Source organism: Neomonachus schauinslandi, chromosome X, assembly GCF_002201575.2.
Source record: "Neomonachus schauinslandi chromosome X, ASM220157v2, whole genome shotgun sequence".
Taxonomy (NCBI): Eukaryota; Metazoa; Chordata; class Mammalia; order Carnivora; family Phocidae; genus Neomonachus; species Neomonachus schauinslandi.
In genome coordinates, this window is record NC_058419.1 from 61,932,910 (window position 1) to 61,950,382 (window position 17,473).

At 32.8% G+C, this 17,473-nt stretch overlaps 1 protein-coding gene across 1 annotated transcript in view; it reads left to right on the plus strand.

The window, feature by feature from the left end:
• BRWD3 (bromodomain and WD repeat domain containing 3) overlaps positions 1–17,473 on the plus strand; it is a 186,998-nt gene that overhangs the window by 150,993 nt on the left and 18,532 nt on the right. Inside the window, exons 29-40 of the mRNA XM_021689738.1 lie at positions 453–514; positions 617–772; positions 1,439–1,559; positions 2,579–2,704; positions 2,794–2,872; positions 8,230–8,286; positions 9,546–9,686; positions 10,614–10,685; positions 12,294–12,446; positions 13,434–13,597; positions 14,198–14,295; positions 15,071–15,229. Of these exons, the coding sequence (XP_021545413.1) occupies positions 453–514; positions 617–772; positions 1,439–1,559; positions 2,579–2,704; positions 2,794–2,872; positions 8,230–8,286; positions 9,546–9,686; positions 10,614–10,685; positions 12,294–12,446; positions 13,434–13,597; positions 14,198–14,295; positions 15,071–15,229 (1,388 nt within the window). The remainder of the gene's footprint in view (positions 1–452; positions 515–616; positions 773–1,438; positions 1,560–2,578; positions 2,705–2,793; positions 2,873–8,229; positions 8,287–9,545; positions 9,687–10,613; positions 10,686–12,293; positions 12,447–13,433; positions 13,598–14,197; positions 14,296–15,070; positions 15,230–17,473) is intronic.

The following is a 17,473-nucleotide window of genomic DNA, read 5'->3' on the forward strand; positions in this document are numbered from 1 at the left end:
CATATTGCTGACGAAAAGGGAATAATAAAATTTTGGAGATGCTGTAATACTTACACTGTTAAGCTGAAGTAGATTATCCTACAGAAAGAATTGATCTATCAAACTGACTTTTTTAACCTGAAAAGAATTTTCCAAAGAGATCTTTATTCATTCTGTATCCTGGCTTAATATTGAATACATGCTGGATTGGAATTAAAAAAAAAAAAAAAAAGCCAAGTAAAACTAAGTGTAAGCTTACTGCTCTCTATATTTCATATTGGTGGACTATTCTCTATTTTTCTCTAATTTTCTTTGTTTTCTCTATTAAAGGTTTATTATTTATGTAAGTGAAATTGTACTTTAAGGAAAATTGTATTGCTGTTTCCAAATTTTACTCCAAGAAGTCATGCAAATTATGCTAATATATAAAAGTGTCATGTGAATTTGATTAGTATCTTGTTATTTTTTAATAGCTGGGACAATAATGAGAGAGAAAAGATGAGCCCCTGGGATATGGAGCCAATTCCAGAAGGAAGTAAATATGCTTTTAAAAATGAATTATAATTCTTCTAAAAGAAAAATGTCAGTAGCATAATACTGGAAACTAATGATTTCTGATTTTTCATCTTATACATAGCTGCCTTTCCAGATGAAGTTGGTGCTGGTGTTCCTGTGTCCCAGGAGGAACTGACTGCTTTGCTATACAAACCCCAGGAAGGAGAGTGGGGGGCTCATTCCAGAGATGAGGAATGTGAACGGGTTATTCAGGGCATCAACCACCTTCTTTCCCTGGGTACGGTGGATGTGAAAGAATATTAGGAAGGAAGAAGGAAAACCAGCAAAATTTTAAGTTCTACAAAAGGAAATACATTTTTTCACTGTGTACTTTTAACTTAAGAGGCACTTTTAATCAAGTGATTCTAGTTTAACATTAATATTTTGATATGTTTGGCCAATGTAATGACAGACAAATGTTTTCTATTCTCTGGGGGCTTACGGTAGTGAAAAGCAGGCATATAATTGTCTTTTACTTTCTTGAGTCACTTTGGCTCTCCAGGTATTTCCTGAGCCTGACTTTGGATGAGTTTTTTGGTAGACAGTAGATGAGTAATATATTTTACTCACATGCCTAAGCTATATTATCTAAACTGTTTCACTTGAGCTGTTTGGCATTTATCTAGAAAAGACATCAGTTTGAAGTTAAACCCAGTTCTCTTTTAATTTGTCTCATTTTACCTGATTTGAACCAGTGTGTCATGCATGATTCATAGGTATTATGTCCAAATAAAGAGAATGACATTTTAACAATATTTGCCTAATATTTGCATAATTGAATCATTATTATTTTAGTAATGTAGTATATTGCCCTCCCTTCTTATTTATATATGAGTTTTTGTTTGTTAAGGTGAAATATTAATGTCTTTTATAACTACCTTTTTTTATTTTGGTAATATTACAGATTTTGCCAGCCCTTTTGCTGTTCCAGTGGATCTCCGTGCCTATCCCTTGTATTGTACTGTAGTTGCTTATCCAACTGACCTCAACACCATTAGGCGGAGACTTGAAAATCGCTTTTACAGGTCTGTTTAGTTTTATTATTTACTATAAAGTTCATAGCTTTACATCTTTTGTTTTCCTTTTTGCATAATGACACAGTGAGATCTGTATTTTCATAGTGTAAAATAATCATTCAATATACCCACTCCAAAATTTCTTGTAAAAATTTGGAACACTAATTTCCCTTTTTTCAATAGATTTCTCAGTCTTCCAGGGAAAGGAGGATATGGAATAAAGGACAGGGAAGAAATTTTGAGTAGCACAAATCACATGTGAAACAAAAACTACAGTTAACTTTAGTTTACAATTAAAGGCAGATTAAATAGTTTCTGGATTCATCATAATTAAGGTGCTATAGAAACTTGGAGCATGATTAAATCCCCTGTTGAGGAATTAGGCAGCAGTTAGATTTAATTACCAGCCCCAAAATGTGTTTAGATAAAGAGCCAAGTTATCTTCTTCTTGGTTTCATTTGGGAGTAGGGTAATTATGAGAGTGGTAGAGGGTAGCTTTTGGTACCTCTCTCACCCCAAAGCCTACTGTGTCCTAACCATAGTTATTCCAACATGAACTGGTTATAAATATAACCAGTTGGGGGTATTTTATAGCATTACCTATCATTTCATTTAATAATATATATCATAAAATAACTAGATAAAAATCTATCTTTTTTAAAACCTGGTTTCTTTTTTTTCTTGATCTTCTCATTTCTTCCCCTGAAAACTAAACATCCTTTTGACTTTATCAAAACACTGTTTGTGTTTATACTTATTTGGTTAAATCACTATTTACCCACAATGTCGTGGGTCACTTCTTTTTAATATGAAGTCCAATGGTTCTTAATTCTTACCTGTACTTCAAATACTGTAACTATATACTTTTATTAGTGCACATTTGTTATACACATATATTAAGTCACATACAGATAATAGAACACCTTTGACATACCATGATTGAGTGCCTAGCTGTTCTATGTTGTATATTCTTAGAATATACTTTAAAACATCAACCAAGAGTAACAGGGTATGTTTTTCTTTCATAGGAGAATATCAGCATTAATGTGGGAGGTGCGCTACATTGAGCATAATGCCAGGACTTTTAATGAGCCAGACAGTCCTATAGTTAAAGCAGCCAAAATTGTAACTGATGTCTTACTTCGATTTATTGGGTAAGAAGCAGCTTTATCTTCCACAAGAGCTGATTTCTGATTTAAAAAATATATATATTGAAATGTTTTTTGACTTTCTTGTTTCTTAGGGATCAGAGCTGTACTGATATACTGGATACTTATAATAAAGTTAAAGCAGAAGAACTAAACAGTACTGATGCAGAGGAGGTGAGAATCACAGCATGATTAATAGGCATGAATTCCTTTTCTGTTTTTTGAAGTACAGTAAGTATTGTGTGTATAACTGTCTATAAGCATTGAAACTGATTTCTAAAACCTGGCTGAGCACCTGCATCTTTTTATATTAAACTCTTTAACCTGTTTTTAGATGTTATATACTAGAAATATAGTGGTGCTACAATTTTTAGTCAGAGACAGGTAGCCAGTTATCATGTTTGACTCAGTGGGTTTCAGTGATGAGAAATCAACACTTCATTTTCCAGCCTTAAAAACAAGACAAAGCACTAAATATTTTAGAAAGAATGGTTAGTTTTTAGAAATTTTAATAGGGATTAATTTTCTATGCAATATGTGCAAAATATTAAAGTATTTTAAAGTTTCAGGTTTCAAAGTACATTTTTAGTAGTTTCATGGAATTGCTATTTAATTTCCTTTTTATGGGAATTTACAAACATAAGCCAGTTTTTCTTAATGAAATCAAATTAGTATTATCAGCAGACCTGCACATATCTAATTTCCCCACCTAGCCATATTCCCATTTTTTATTGAAAGCTATAATAGAAGCAAAAACCAAGAAGAGGATGAAGCAGTAATGGAATGTGATAATTCAAAAATCTTTAGTGGAAAACAATTCTCCCCAAGGATGAGTGACTCAAACATGCTAGATTCTATTTTAATGACTATTGTATAGAGATATTTTACATGTTTATATTGTCTGTACTGTTAATATCTAGAACAGTAAATCCCCAATTTTTTTTCTCTTTAATTGACATAACATATTAGTTTCAGAGGTATAACAAATGATTCTATATTTATATATATTAGGAAAGAATCACCAAAATAAAACTAGTCACCCTACATAGTTATAGTTTTTCTCATGTGATAATAACTTTTAAAATTTACTTTCATATATTCAAGACAGTATTAAACTATAGCCACTATGTTGTACATTATATCCCCAAGACTCATTTATTTTATAACTGAAGCTTGTACCTTTTGACCCAGTACATGTATTTTGGCCCCCTCCCTTTAGACCTCCCCATCTCTGGCAACTACCAGTCTGTTTTGTGTATCTATAAATTATTTTTTGTAGATTCCACATATAAATGAGATTATAGATGCCATTCTCTGACTTATTTCACTAAGCATAATGTTCTCAAGGTCCATCTATTTTTGTCCCAAATGGAAAGTTTCCTTTTTATGGCTGAATAATATTCCATTAGGTATATATTACCATTTTTTCTTTATCCATTTACCCACTAGTGGAAACTTAACATTGTTTCTATATGTTGGCTATTGTAAATAATCTTGCAATGAATATGGGAATACATGTATCTTTTAGAGTTAGTGTTTTCATTTTCTTTAGAAAACCCAGGAATGGAATTCCTAGATCATAAGGTAGTTACTTTTTTTTTAATTTTTTGAGGAACCTCCATACTGTTTTCCATAGGTTACTCCATTTTACATTTCCACCAATAGTGCACAAATGTTCCCTTTCTCCAAATCCTAACCAACACTTGTTATTTCTTGTTTTTTTGATAACAGCCATTCTAACAAGTGTGAGGTGATATCTCATTGTGGTTTTGATTTGCATTTCCCTGATGGTTATTGATGTTGAGCACCTTTTCATGTACCGGTCAGTCATCTATATCTTCTTTGGAAAAATGTCTATTTAGATTCTCTGCCCATTTTGTTTGTTTTTGTTTATTTGTTTTTTAATTCTTTTATTTGAGTATAGTTGACACACAATGTTACATTAGTTTCAGGTGTACAACATAGTCATTCAGCTTCTTTACATGTTATGCAATGCTCACCACAAGTGTAGCTACCATCTGTCATTATACAACACTATCATATTATCGATTGTATTCCCTATGCTGTGCCTTTTATTCCTGTGATTTATTCATTCCATAACTGGAAGCCTGTATCTCCCACTCCCTTTCACCCATTTTGCTCATCAACTCCATCCCCTTCCCTCCGACAACCATTAGTTTGTTCTCTGTCCCAGTGTTGTTTTTTACTCTTTCCTGAAAACGTATCTGACTGTATAACATTGTATTATCAGAGTTAAATGTTATTGATATAATAAGGAAAACTCAGATATTTCAGTTAGATATTATCCTCCTGAAACTAATGAAAAATTTATCATTCTTATTTCTGATAATTTCTCTGACCTTTCATATAAATGCATTTTGACTCAGGATTTGATATAGCAAGAATTACTCCTCAGAGAAGCACTTCTTGTGTTAAAATGGAAAATTAAAAGTAAAATGTAATTCAACAACTTTATCTTTTTGTGTGTGTGTGAGAACATTTAAGTTCTACTCTCAGCAAATTTCAATTATACAATACAGTGTTATCAGTTATGGTCACCATGTTTTACATGAGATCCTTAGATCCTCAGACCTTATTCATTTTGCTGAAAATTTGCTTTTACCAATCTTTCCTTATTTCTCTCATCACCCAGGCCCTGGCAACAACTTTTCTATTCTGTTTCTATGAGTTTGACTTTTTTTCTGGCTTATTTCACTTAGCATAATGCCCTCAGGGTCCACCCACATTGTCACAAATGACAGGTTTACCTTTTTTTTCTCAAGACTGAATAATATTCTATTGTGTGTATGTATATATATATATATCACATCTTCTTTATCCATCTATCTGTTGAGGACACTTAGGTTGTTTCTGTATCTTGGCCATTGTGAATAATGCTGCAGTGAATATGTAAGTGCATCTTTCTCTCTTTGATATCCTGTTTTCATTGCCTTTGGATAAATATCCAGAAGTAGGATTGCAGGCTCATATGATAGTTCTATCTTTACTTTTTTGAGGAACCTCCATACTGTTTTGTATAGTGGCTATACCAGTTTACATCCCCACCAACAGAGTTCAAGGGTTCCTTTTTTCCATATCTTTATGAACAATTATTATCCCTTGTCTTCTTGATAATAGTCATTCTAATAGATGTGAGGTGATATCTCATTGTGATTTTGATTTGCATTTCCTTGATGATTAGTGGTATTGAATACTTTTTCATGTACTTGTTGACCATTTGGATGTCTTTGTAAAAATGTCTATTCAATTCCAATGCCCATTTTTATTTTTATTTTTTTAAGATTATTTATTTATTTATTTATTTGAAAGAGAGAGAGAGAACAAGCAAGAGAGCACAAGCAGAGGGAGTAGCAGAGGGAGAGGGAGAAGCAGACTTCCCACTGAGCAGGGAGCCCGATGTGGGGCTTGATCTCAGGACCCTGATCATGACCTGAGCTGCTTAACCTACTGAACCACCAGGCACCCCCAGTACCCATTTTTAAATTGGATTTTATTTTTATTATTGAGTTGTATGATATTTTTATATATTTTTCCCTTATCAGATACAAGATTTGCAAATACTTCTCCCATTCTGTATGTTGCCTTTTCATTTTGTTGATGGTTTCCTTTGCTGTGCAGAAGCTTTGTAGTTTGATATAGTCCAGTTGTTTACTTCTGCTTTTGTTGTTTTTTGTTGCCGTTGGATTTTGTCAAATCCAAAAAAATTTGTTGCCAAGACCAAGGTCAATGAACTTAACCCCTGTGTTTTTTTTTTTTCCCCTAGGGGTTTTATGGTTTCATGACTTACATCCAAGTCCTTAATCCATTTTGTGTTGAGTTTAATATATGGTATAAGATATGGGTCAAGTTTCATTCTTTTGCATGTGAATATCCAGTTCTCTCAGCACCACATATTGAAGAGACTATCCTTTCCCAATTGTGTATTCTTGGCTCCTTTGTTGTACATTAATTGACCATACATATGTGGGTTTATTTCTGGGCTCTCTATTCTGTTCCATTGATCTGTATATCTTTTTTTTTTTTTTTATGCCAATACCATCCTGTTTTTGTTACTATAGCTTTGTAATATAGCTTGAAATCAGGAAAGGTGAGGCCTCCAGCTTTGTCTTTCTTTCCCAAGATTGTGTTGTCTATTAAGAGCCTTTTTTGTGGTTCCATACAAATTTTAAGATTGTTTGTTTCTACTTCTGTGAAAAATGCTCTTGGAATTTTGATAGGGATTGCATGTAATCTGTAGATGGCTTTGAGCCATATGGGCATTTTAATAATACTAATTTCTTCCAATTCATTACCACAGAGTATCTTTATTTATTTGTGTCTCCAATTTCTTTCATTAATGCTTTATGGTTTTTAGTGTGCAGATCATTCATCTCCTTGGTTAAATTTATACCTCAGTATTTTATCTCTTTTGATGCAATTATAAATGAGATTGTTTTCTTAATTTGGCTTTCTGATAGTCCTCAGTGTATAGAAATGGAACTTATTTTTGTATATTGATTTAGCTCCTGCAACTGTACTGAATTCATTTATTAGTTCTAACAGTTTTCCGGTGGAGTCTTTAGGGTTTTATATATGTAGTATCATGTCATCTGCTAATAGACATAGTTTTACTTCTTTTATGATTTGGATGTATTTTTTTTTTCTTGCCTAATTTCTGTGGCAAGGGCTTCCACACTATCTCAAATAGAAATGGCTAGAGTGGGTATTCTTGTCTTGTTCCTGCTCTGAGAAGAAAAGCTTTTAGTTTTTCACCACTGATCATGATGTTAATTATGGGATTGTCATATATGGCCTTTATTATGTTGAAGTATGTTCCCTCTACACCTAGTTTATTGAGATTTTTATGATGAATGGGTGTTGCTGTCCTCAGAGTAGCATTCTTTGGGTTAAAATAGAAAATTAAAATAAAATGCAATTCAAATTTATTTTATTAGAATGGAGTACCAGTAGCTCATGAGCAGCTTTTATTTTCTCCTAGGCATTACCTATGTGCTTTACCACCACCAGCTGAATAATGGTGTGTGGGCCTTGCCTCTTTGTATTAAAAAACTATTGCTCAGAGGGATACTTAACTGAATCTTAAGTTTTAATACACATTCATATTTCCCTATAGAAAATAGATGTATTTCTTGAAATAGTAAAAGGTTAATCATGAGTAATTCATGATTATAATATATTAAAGTAGCATATCATATAGAATAAGTTATTTTAAATACTAACTTTAGGTATAACTTTAGATACTAGTCACTATACTTTTTTCTTCATTTCCTGTTCTGATTTAAAGAGAAACCTTGTTTACTCTTCCTTTCCCAATATATTTTTCAGTTTGTATCTAGCATATAGGCAAAGTTTGGAGTAATTGTTACCTCAAACTTTGTTCTGCCTGCTGCCTGCTCCAATGAGGGAGTTAATTGTGATTGTATTTGCCATTTCTTTGTAAATGTTTATCAAATTTGTAAGACTTTGAATATAACTTAACATCTTTTCTCACTCTTCCCTTTTAATTTTAGGATACAGAATTGGTTGAGTTAGATTCAGATGGTCCTGGTACTTCATCTGGAAGAAGGGTGAGTGAATAAAATAACCTGCTGAGAAGAAAAATTTTCAGGCTTCCTGTGTCAGGGATCCCCAAGACCAACTCCACCTGTTTGGAGAATTGCTATAAAGACCCATAGAACTCAGTATATATACTTGTGATTCATTGCTAAGGTTTATTACAGTGACATAATAAGGATATAGAGCTGGATCACAGGGCAATAAACACAGACAGAGTCTGGAGGAATCCATGTGTAGGCTTCTTTATGCTTTCTCCCTTCTTTGAGGGGCCATACAGAGCACACTGTTCTCCTACAATAAAAATTTAGCAATATATATGTGATTGGAGACTCAGACCCCAAGGAATTTATTGGGAACTGATTATATAGACACCATCTGACTAGCACATACCAAGATTACAGACTCCCAGAAAGCAAGAAAGCATAGGAAAAGTCAGGAAAGCATGTGTTCAGTACAGATCACATTGTTTATACAGTATAGGCACAGCAAACCACCTATAGTATTTAGGAAATGGTTCAAGTGCCAAGTATCCAGAATGCCAACCAAAGGCCAACCTTACAAGCAAGCCCTGGTAAAGATGCCAGCCTCAGATCTGTTATGTTAACTCTGTTCTATACACTTCCCTCCATGGTAATTAGACAAATACTTGTTTTATATAAGGAAAATTTTCTTTGAAATACTGAAAGAAATCATATAAAAAGGCATCAAATGGTAAAGGCTAGAATGTACCATGACAACAAAGGATATACATATATATACAGAACAGTATATATATATATATATATATATATATATATATATATATACACACACACACACACACACATATATATATACACACACAACGGAGATATATATACACATATACACACAAATACATAATATATAAATATAGATAAATATGTATTAATATATATTTGAGTTTTGAGAAAATTATAATGCCATTGTCAAGTATATTTAACTACCAGCAAATATTAAGGCATTAAGATTATTAACCTGTAGAGAAAAAAGAATGTTCCTCTGTGTTTTATTTGTGGTTCAGATTTTCTTAAAATGAAAATTTAGAATACTAGAACTCTTGCTATTTCCATGCGTATACTGTCTAATTTTTATTGTATATATTTTTGTCAGGGAGAATGATGTCTAAACTAAGAAACTGAAGTAGCACCTCCTCTATGTTACATAGATATATTAGCATAGGAAAACAGGAGAAAAATCAATGAATAGTTAAGGAAAGAGCTTTTATGTATAATTCTATTAAAATCTACAGGTCAAATGCCGAGGCAGAAGACAGTCTTTAAAGTGTAATCCTGATGCTTGGAGAAAACAATGCAAAGAACTGTTGAGCCTCATTTATGAACGTGAAGACTCAGAGCCATTTCGACAGCCAGCTGATCATCTTTCTTATCCAGTAAACATACACTTGTTTAAATAATTGCCAATATGTAATTTCCCACAAATGTACATGCTAAAATCTAGTTACAAGCTACTTTTCCCCTTTTTTCCTTTCTTCCTTCTTTCCTTCCTCTCTTCCTTCATCCCTCCCTCCCTCCTTCCTTCCTCTTCCTTCCTTTCTTGTATATCTTTTAATTGTGAAAGTGGGTAGAGTGATTAATCATGACTTTGAAATTCCAGTCATGTACTTTGTGTGTAAATTATGTAGTTGTGAACCAAATTTGAATCTAAATATATTTGCAATTCCTTCCTGCTTTCATTTTGGATATTTGTTTAATAAGTTTTGCTAACTTCTAATACATTTCTACTCACTGGAGACCCCTGGTAACATATGTCAGTCCTGTTTAATTTATACTAAATGTGTTATCCAATATGATCACTTAGAGTAATCAATGTATGCCATATTACCTTTCATAAAAGATAAAAACATGAGAATTTAGATTATAGGATTCTTTTTTTGGGAGTGTATCTATTTATGTGTTGAATAACCATTTAGTGTAGATAGCAAATCTGTCTTAACTTTTTCAGAGAAAAGTTACAGCAGTATTTCAGAAATGCATCAGACCATCCTCTGAAATTAGTAAACATAAATATTTTCTGCATACACAGGTTTTAGTTGGGAAAAATATTGAAATAAAAAACAGAATTATGTTCAACAAAGCTCATTTTGTTTGTAGGGAGTTTGAGTAGAATATATTAGTCTTGTGTTTCTCGTAGTAGAGGACAATGGTGAATGTAGAATTCCTTCATCTTAAAGTACAGTCAGTAAAAACCTAATTCCTATTTTTGGAACTTAAAGCTTTTAAAATCATAATTGCATTGCAAATCTTGATATTTTGTTGTAGTAGTCTGGAGATACAATATATCCTCTTTACCCTAATAGGGCCATCAAGAGCAAGAGGGAGAATCCTCAGAGTCAGTTGTCCCAGAAAGACAAGATCCATCTCTTTCTGAGGTAGACCTAGTATTCTCTTAAAAGACATACACTGGTGGTTTTTGCAGTGTTTTACTTTTTAAAATTTCCATACTATAAATGAAACTTTTATAATTCGTAAAGCTGTTTTCCAACTCTTCTCACTCTCTTTTTATCTTTGATTTTTTGGTTGTTTATGTTTTTGTTTTGTTTTTTGTGGGGTTTTTTTAAGTTTTTTTTTTTTAAGATTTATTTATTTTGTTTAGAGCGAGAGAGACCATGAGCAAGGGGGGAGGGACAAAGGGAGAGGGAGAGAAGCAGACTCCTCACTGAGTAGGGAGCCTGACACAGGGCTTGATCTGAAGACCCTGAGATCATGACCTGAGCCAAAACCAAGAATTGAACACTTAACCGACTGAGCCATCCAGGTGCCCCTATGTTTTTGTTTTTTAAATCAACACGTGTTTCCAGGTGTGTTCTTTGTGGCATCTGCATACATGTTTATTTGTTTCTATAGATCTAAAGTTACTGAAGTGGAGTAGAAAACATTAATTGCACAGTATGTCTGTATTGCAGCTGATTGTACCCACTGGGACTTCATTCAGCAACCTTACTGGATCTTTTGAGTTTTGGTCACATTACACAAGTTCCAACATATTTCCTCTATGAAAATCTTTGCTTCATAAGCTATGCTATGTTGGCATATACTTTTGGTGGTTATGATTTAAGACAAAAAAGATTTTTAAAGATAGATTAAGAGCAATCGTGGTCTCTTATTGGAAAAATATTTTCTCTTTTTTTATAATACTTTCCCTCTGCCCATTCTTCTGGCTCTTTGGCTTCTCTGAAAGAAATGTGGTGATTGTTACTGAATGATTTTAAATGGGATGTGGGATCTAATACTATGGTTTTCACTCCAAAATGGCTATTTATTGATGGTTATGGTATATGTAAGTATAAATTTTAGATTTCATTCCATATGATAAATGTAGGCATATCTTAACTAGACTTGACAGATCTAGGTTAAAATAGAGAGAATCTTCTCCCTTCCCTAATCAAAATCAAACTAATTCAAAATTTATGAGACTACAGACTTCCAATGAAGCACAAGTGTCATATTCATTAAAAAGCAAAACTATAGATGCTAGGCACAGACATGGCCAGTTTGACTTTGACCTTCAACTAATGATGTTTTAGGTAGAATGCCCTCCTAGCTGGGAATATCTTGGAAATATGTAGCTAATTTGTGTCATGGAACTATTTAATTATATGTGAATAATCCCATCTTCTACCTTCATTGAGCACTTTGCCAGGGAATTGGAGGCTGCTTCAGCCTTTAAGCAAAAAATGGAATTATGTATTCTGTAGGGATAAAGCCAGTGGCTGTGCATTTTCTATTCTGTCTTTTGAGAGAATCATATGGTTATCGATTTCAGGGTGAAGGCTGACTCTCCCAAAGACCCCTGCTGTTTTCCTGAGTTACCAAAGGAACTCTGTTTAAATGAATGGTTTTGATTGGGATAGATAGTTGGCAGATTGAAAAGCAGTGTGTTTATTTCATGGTGGATTGGTGATGCAAATCTCAGTACCATTGTATTATGTAGTATTGTTACCCAGCCTGTGTATTTAATAACACATTCTTCTTTGTAGGATTATCCAAATGTTATAGACACTCCTATGGACTTCAGCACTGTGAAAGAAACTTTGGAAGCAGGAAATTACAGTAGTCCTCTGGAATTTTATAAGGACGTTCGCCAAATATTCAGCAACTCCAAAGCTTATACCTCTAATAAAAAGTCAAGGGTATGAAAAAAACAATATTAGGTGGATTAATTACTTAAGCATTTACATATATATGTATATCAGGTAGTTTTCTTTCATCAGTTTTAAAACTACTAAAAAAGTATATATTACAGTTATGACATGGTTACTGATATTTGATATTTTCCTTGTTTTGTCAGAACTTAAATATCTTAAGAACAAAAAATTAGTAATAATATTTTTTGGTTTTTGTAATCACTGGTATCTGATTAACTTTTAAATCAGTTGTGCACTAAATATATACTTGTCCACTTTCACCTCATATAAGATGAATTTTCGCTAATTTCTGCAGGCATAATTTTTTCACTTTTGGTTTACTTCCTACATATACATTTACATATGTTTACATACTATTTGAAACTGTAAGTTTCATATTTTGAAGGCTTTTTTCAGCTTATATATTATGAACATTTTCCCACGTCATTATGACCCTTTGAAAACAGTTTTAATGTCTCCATAGTATTCTATTGTATGGTTGTTTTATGTTATTTAACCAGTGCCCTGGTGCTTGAGATTTAGGTGGTTTCTAATTTTTAATATTACATGAATAATGTTGTGGCCTTCATCTTTAACATCTTTGAACATAATTATTTTGTGTGTGCAATTCTCTGATATATACTTACAATAAATTCCCAGAAGCAAAATTATTACTGAAAGGATAGATATATTTTTAATATTTTTGGTACATAATGCAAATTGTTGTTTTAGAATCTTGTTCCAGTTAAAATACTCACTAGCAATATATAAGAATATTTTTCCTACCCTTCCCAACATTGGATATGATCTTTTAAAAATCTTTGTTAATTTCTAGGATAAAATGATATCTTATTTTAATTATTTAGGAAGAGTTTTTCAAGTGTATGAAATTGCACTTATATTTTGTCTGAAAGGATAATGCTGATACTAGTCCAGGCATGTTTGTACTTTTTATTTTCATATAATTAAAGTAGTTGCTTTTTACCTTTTCAGATCTATAGCATGACACTACGATTATCTGCCTTATTTGAAAATCATATTAAAAATATCATCTCTGAATATAAGTCAGGAATGCAGAGTCAGAAGAGGAGAAGGCCACGATACAGAAAACGTCTAAGAAGCAGCAGCAGTTCATTATCTAGTAGCAGAGCTCCTAGGTATGTTACACTGATGTAGAATTTTATGTTTTAAGGCATTTTATGTATATTACCTCATTTCTTAAAGTTTATTGAATAGTTTTAGAAGATCCAAAGATCGGGGCACCTGGGTGGCTCAGTTGGTTAAGCGACTGCCTTCGGCTCAGGTCATGATCCTGGAGTCCCGGGATCGAGTCCCACATCGGGCTCCCTGCTCAGCAGGGAGTCTGCTTCTCCCTCTGACCCTCTTCCCTCTCATGCTCTCTGTCTCTCATTCTCTCTCTCTCGCAAATAAATAAAATCTTAAAAAAAAAAAAATTGTTTAAAAAAAAAAAAAGAAGATCCAAAGATCAAAAAGATTTTTAAAGAACTCTTGTACTTGTGTAAAGATGGAGTTGGTAACCCAAAGCTTTGTTTATGTGGATTTTATTATGCCAAAAACTATTTTTTTTTTAGTTTTAATGATTGAAATTTAACTTTGTCATATTACCAATTTGAAGCATTTCACTTAAATTATAAGGCATTTCTTTGGTCAACATAAGCATTTTGTATCATACTGTCTATCATAATATGTTGCTAATAGAAAAAAAAATGTTCATTGTTATATATTTTAAATTGTAGTCCCAAAGGGAAGCAGAAACAAATGAAGTTGCAGCCTAAAATTGACCAGAATACCTCAGTGTCTTATGCAAGGACTAGCTCTCCTTTCTCGTCTCCCGGTAAATGTCTTTTGTTTTTAGTGTTCTATATTTCAGTTTAATACTGATATTAAAGAGGTAGAAGAGGCAGCATGATTTATAGTACAAAGAGCAATGGATTTGGATGTAGAAAAGTTGTATTTTATTCCCAATTCTTCTAACTGTGTGGCCCTGGGTAAGACATTAGGCCATAGAATTCAGTTTCTTCATTTTTAAAATGAAAGTGTTGAGACTAGATGAATTATAGTCTCTTAGTTTTGGGACTCCTGGGTGGCTCTGTCAGTTAAACGTCTGCCTTTGGCTCGGGTCATGACCCTGGGGTGCTGGGATCGAGTCCCATATCTGGCTCCTTGCTCGGTGGGGAGCCTGTTTCTCCCTCTGCCTGCTGCTCCCCCTGTTTGTGCTCTCTCTGACAAATAAATAAAATTTAAAAAATAATTAAAAAATAATAAAATTTAAAAAAATAAAGTGTCTTATTTTTAAAATTCTGTAACTATAATTTTTAACTCTATAATAGAGCACTCATTTACAACATATTTGCAAACACAAAAATTGAGGATTCGTTATCTGGGGAGGTGGTTTTCTTGGACAAGTTTTTCTGACATTCTGTGCTTAAAAACTTAATGATGTGATGAAACATTTGTTCTTAATACATTCATATTTCCCTCTTCAAACAACTTGTATTTTTGATGTTGGAGTACAATAACTGAGTGAGATACAATTTTAAAATACAGCCTGTTTAATTTTTCTGAAAACATGATAATTATGTTAATATTACAGTCTTTTTAAATATAAGTTTCAGATGCTGCTGAAGGCCTTTCATTATATTTACTTGATGATGAACTGGATGGGCCATTTTCTTCATCGAGCTTCAGTGGATATAGCCGAAGTGGAAATAGCCATGACCCAGGGAAAGCCAAATCATTTCGGAATAGAGTTTTACCAATTAAACAAGGTAGGAAATAAATATGGACTGGGCATTTATTCTTTGTTCTCTTATGATGGCAGATGAATCATTTAAAAGCTGATATATTTACATAGTAAAAATTAGCTTAATTATAGTTAATGACAATTTTAATGTTGTCAAATAAATTTGAATAAGATAGGATTTCATATCCACAATCAGGAACAGGCCATTAGCAGATTCCAATAACTATTTCAAAACATATTTTAGGTATTTTAAAATAAAATATGAAATGAATAGGGAGGAGAAGAGATATTTCAAACCAAACCCTTTTTTAAAATTGAGATAGCCCTTAAAAATATAAGACCTACCTAAAGGTGATTTTGGAATGTTTTTTCCTTTGTTATTAATACAGTTTAATATGTGAAATATGTTTTTATTTTTTATAAATTTTAATGAAAGATTAAGTAGCATATCCATTGTTGTTGAACTATCAAATGACTTAAAAATGGACTTTCTAAAGATATATTTTAATTGGTTATATGAAAAATACTGAAACATTTGATTACTTTAAAATATTAGTACCTTTATTTTTCCTAATTTGTATCTTTATTCTCTTTTCTGATCGTGCTGCACGTTGCTGACTCATGCCACTTTCTTCTCTTTTTTCCCCTCTCCTTCACTGTCAAGCAATTAGAAAGAATAGCTTATATTTCTTACTTTTATTTTCTTTCCATCTAAAACTTCCTTTATCCTTTATTGTCTGGCTTCTGACCCCACCATTCTCCAAAACTGTTCTCCCCAGAATCACTTGTTCTCTTTAGTAACCAACCAGTGTTCTTTCCTTAGTCCCTATCTCCTCGATTTTCTCTATCTTTACATACTATTAAATACGCCCTCTAGGAACTCTACTGCCAGGCTTCTTTCCTGATTATCCTACATCTCTGTTTTTCTCACATTTCTATATTTTCTGTTTCTTTTCTTTGGCTGTACTTACCTCCTATTTGCAGAGTTTCCGACAGGTTTCTTGATTTGTTTTAGGCTTTTTTTTTTCTTTTGGTCGTCTACAAATAATCTAATAAATATATCACTCATCTTTATGCTGATGACTCTCCAAATTCACATATCTAGCCCTAACATCTCTTTATTCTACCCATCTCATTTCCAAGTGCTTCCTAAGATAATTTCCTTGGGTGCTTATTATCCATCTTTTCTGTCTCAAGCTTACTTCTATTTCTGCACTCACTATTTTAGTTAAAGCCACCACCATCTTCCTAGTCACCCAACTTAAAATCTTGCAGTGTACTTAGACACTTCTTTTACCCCTCATATCTAGTCAGTTGCTAAGTTTTGTGAATTCTAAAACTCTAATACAACTTAAACCTTTTGTCTACAGTTTCTATTGCTATCACCTTAGTCTCTAGCCTACTATATTAGTCAGCTTGGGCTGTTACAATAATATATCACAGACTGGGTGGCTTAAAAGCAGATATTTATTTTTAACAACTTTATTGAGATATCACTGACATATAAAATATTGTATATATTTAAAATGTGCAACTTGATGTCTTGATATATATATACATTGTGAAATGGTCACCACAATTAAACTAATTATAACATATCCATCACTCTACATAGTTACCCTGTGTGTGTGTTAAAAGTTAAGATCTCTCCTTTTAGCAAATTTCAACTGTACAGTACAGTATTGTTATCTATAATCACCGTGCTGTACCTTAGATACCCAGAATTTACTCATTCTGAATAACTGAATCTTTATACCCTTTGACCAGTGTCTCCCCAATTCCTCTTCCTCCAGCCCCTAGCAACCACCATCCTACTCTCTGTTTCTATGAGTATGACTGTTTACAATTATATATATATAAGTGACATGCAGTATTTCTCTTGCCCTGTCTTCCTCATTTTGCTTAGCATAATGTCTTCCCAGCTCTGAACATATTATCACAAATGGCAAAATTTCCTTCTTTTTAAAGTCTCAGTAATATTCCACTGTGGGGTGTGAGTGTGTGTGCGTGTGTGTATTACATTTTTTTACATTCATCTGTAGAAAGACATATAGATTATTTCCATATCTTGGCTATTGTGAATAATGCTACTGTGAACATGGGAGTACAAATATCTCTTGAAGATCCTGATTTGCATTCCTTTGGATATATTTTCAGAAGTGGGGTTACTAGATCAAATGATAGTTGTATTTTTAATTTTTTGAGGAACCCCCATAAATATTTCCATAATGGCTATACTAATTTTCCCTTTTCTCCACATCCTTGTGAA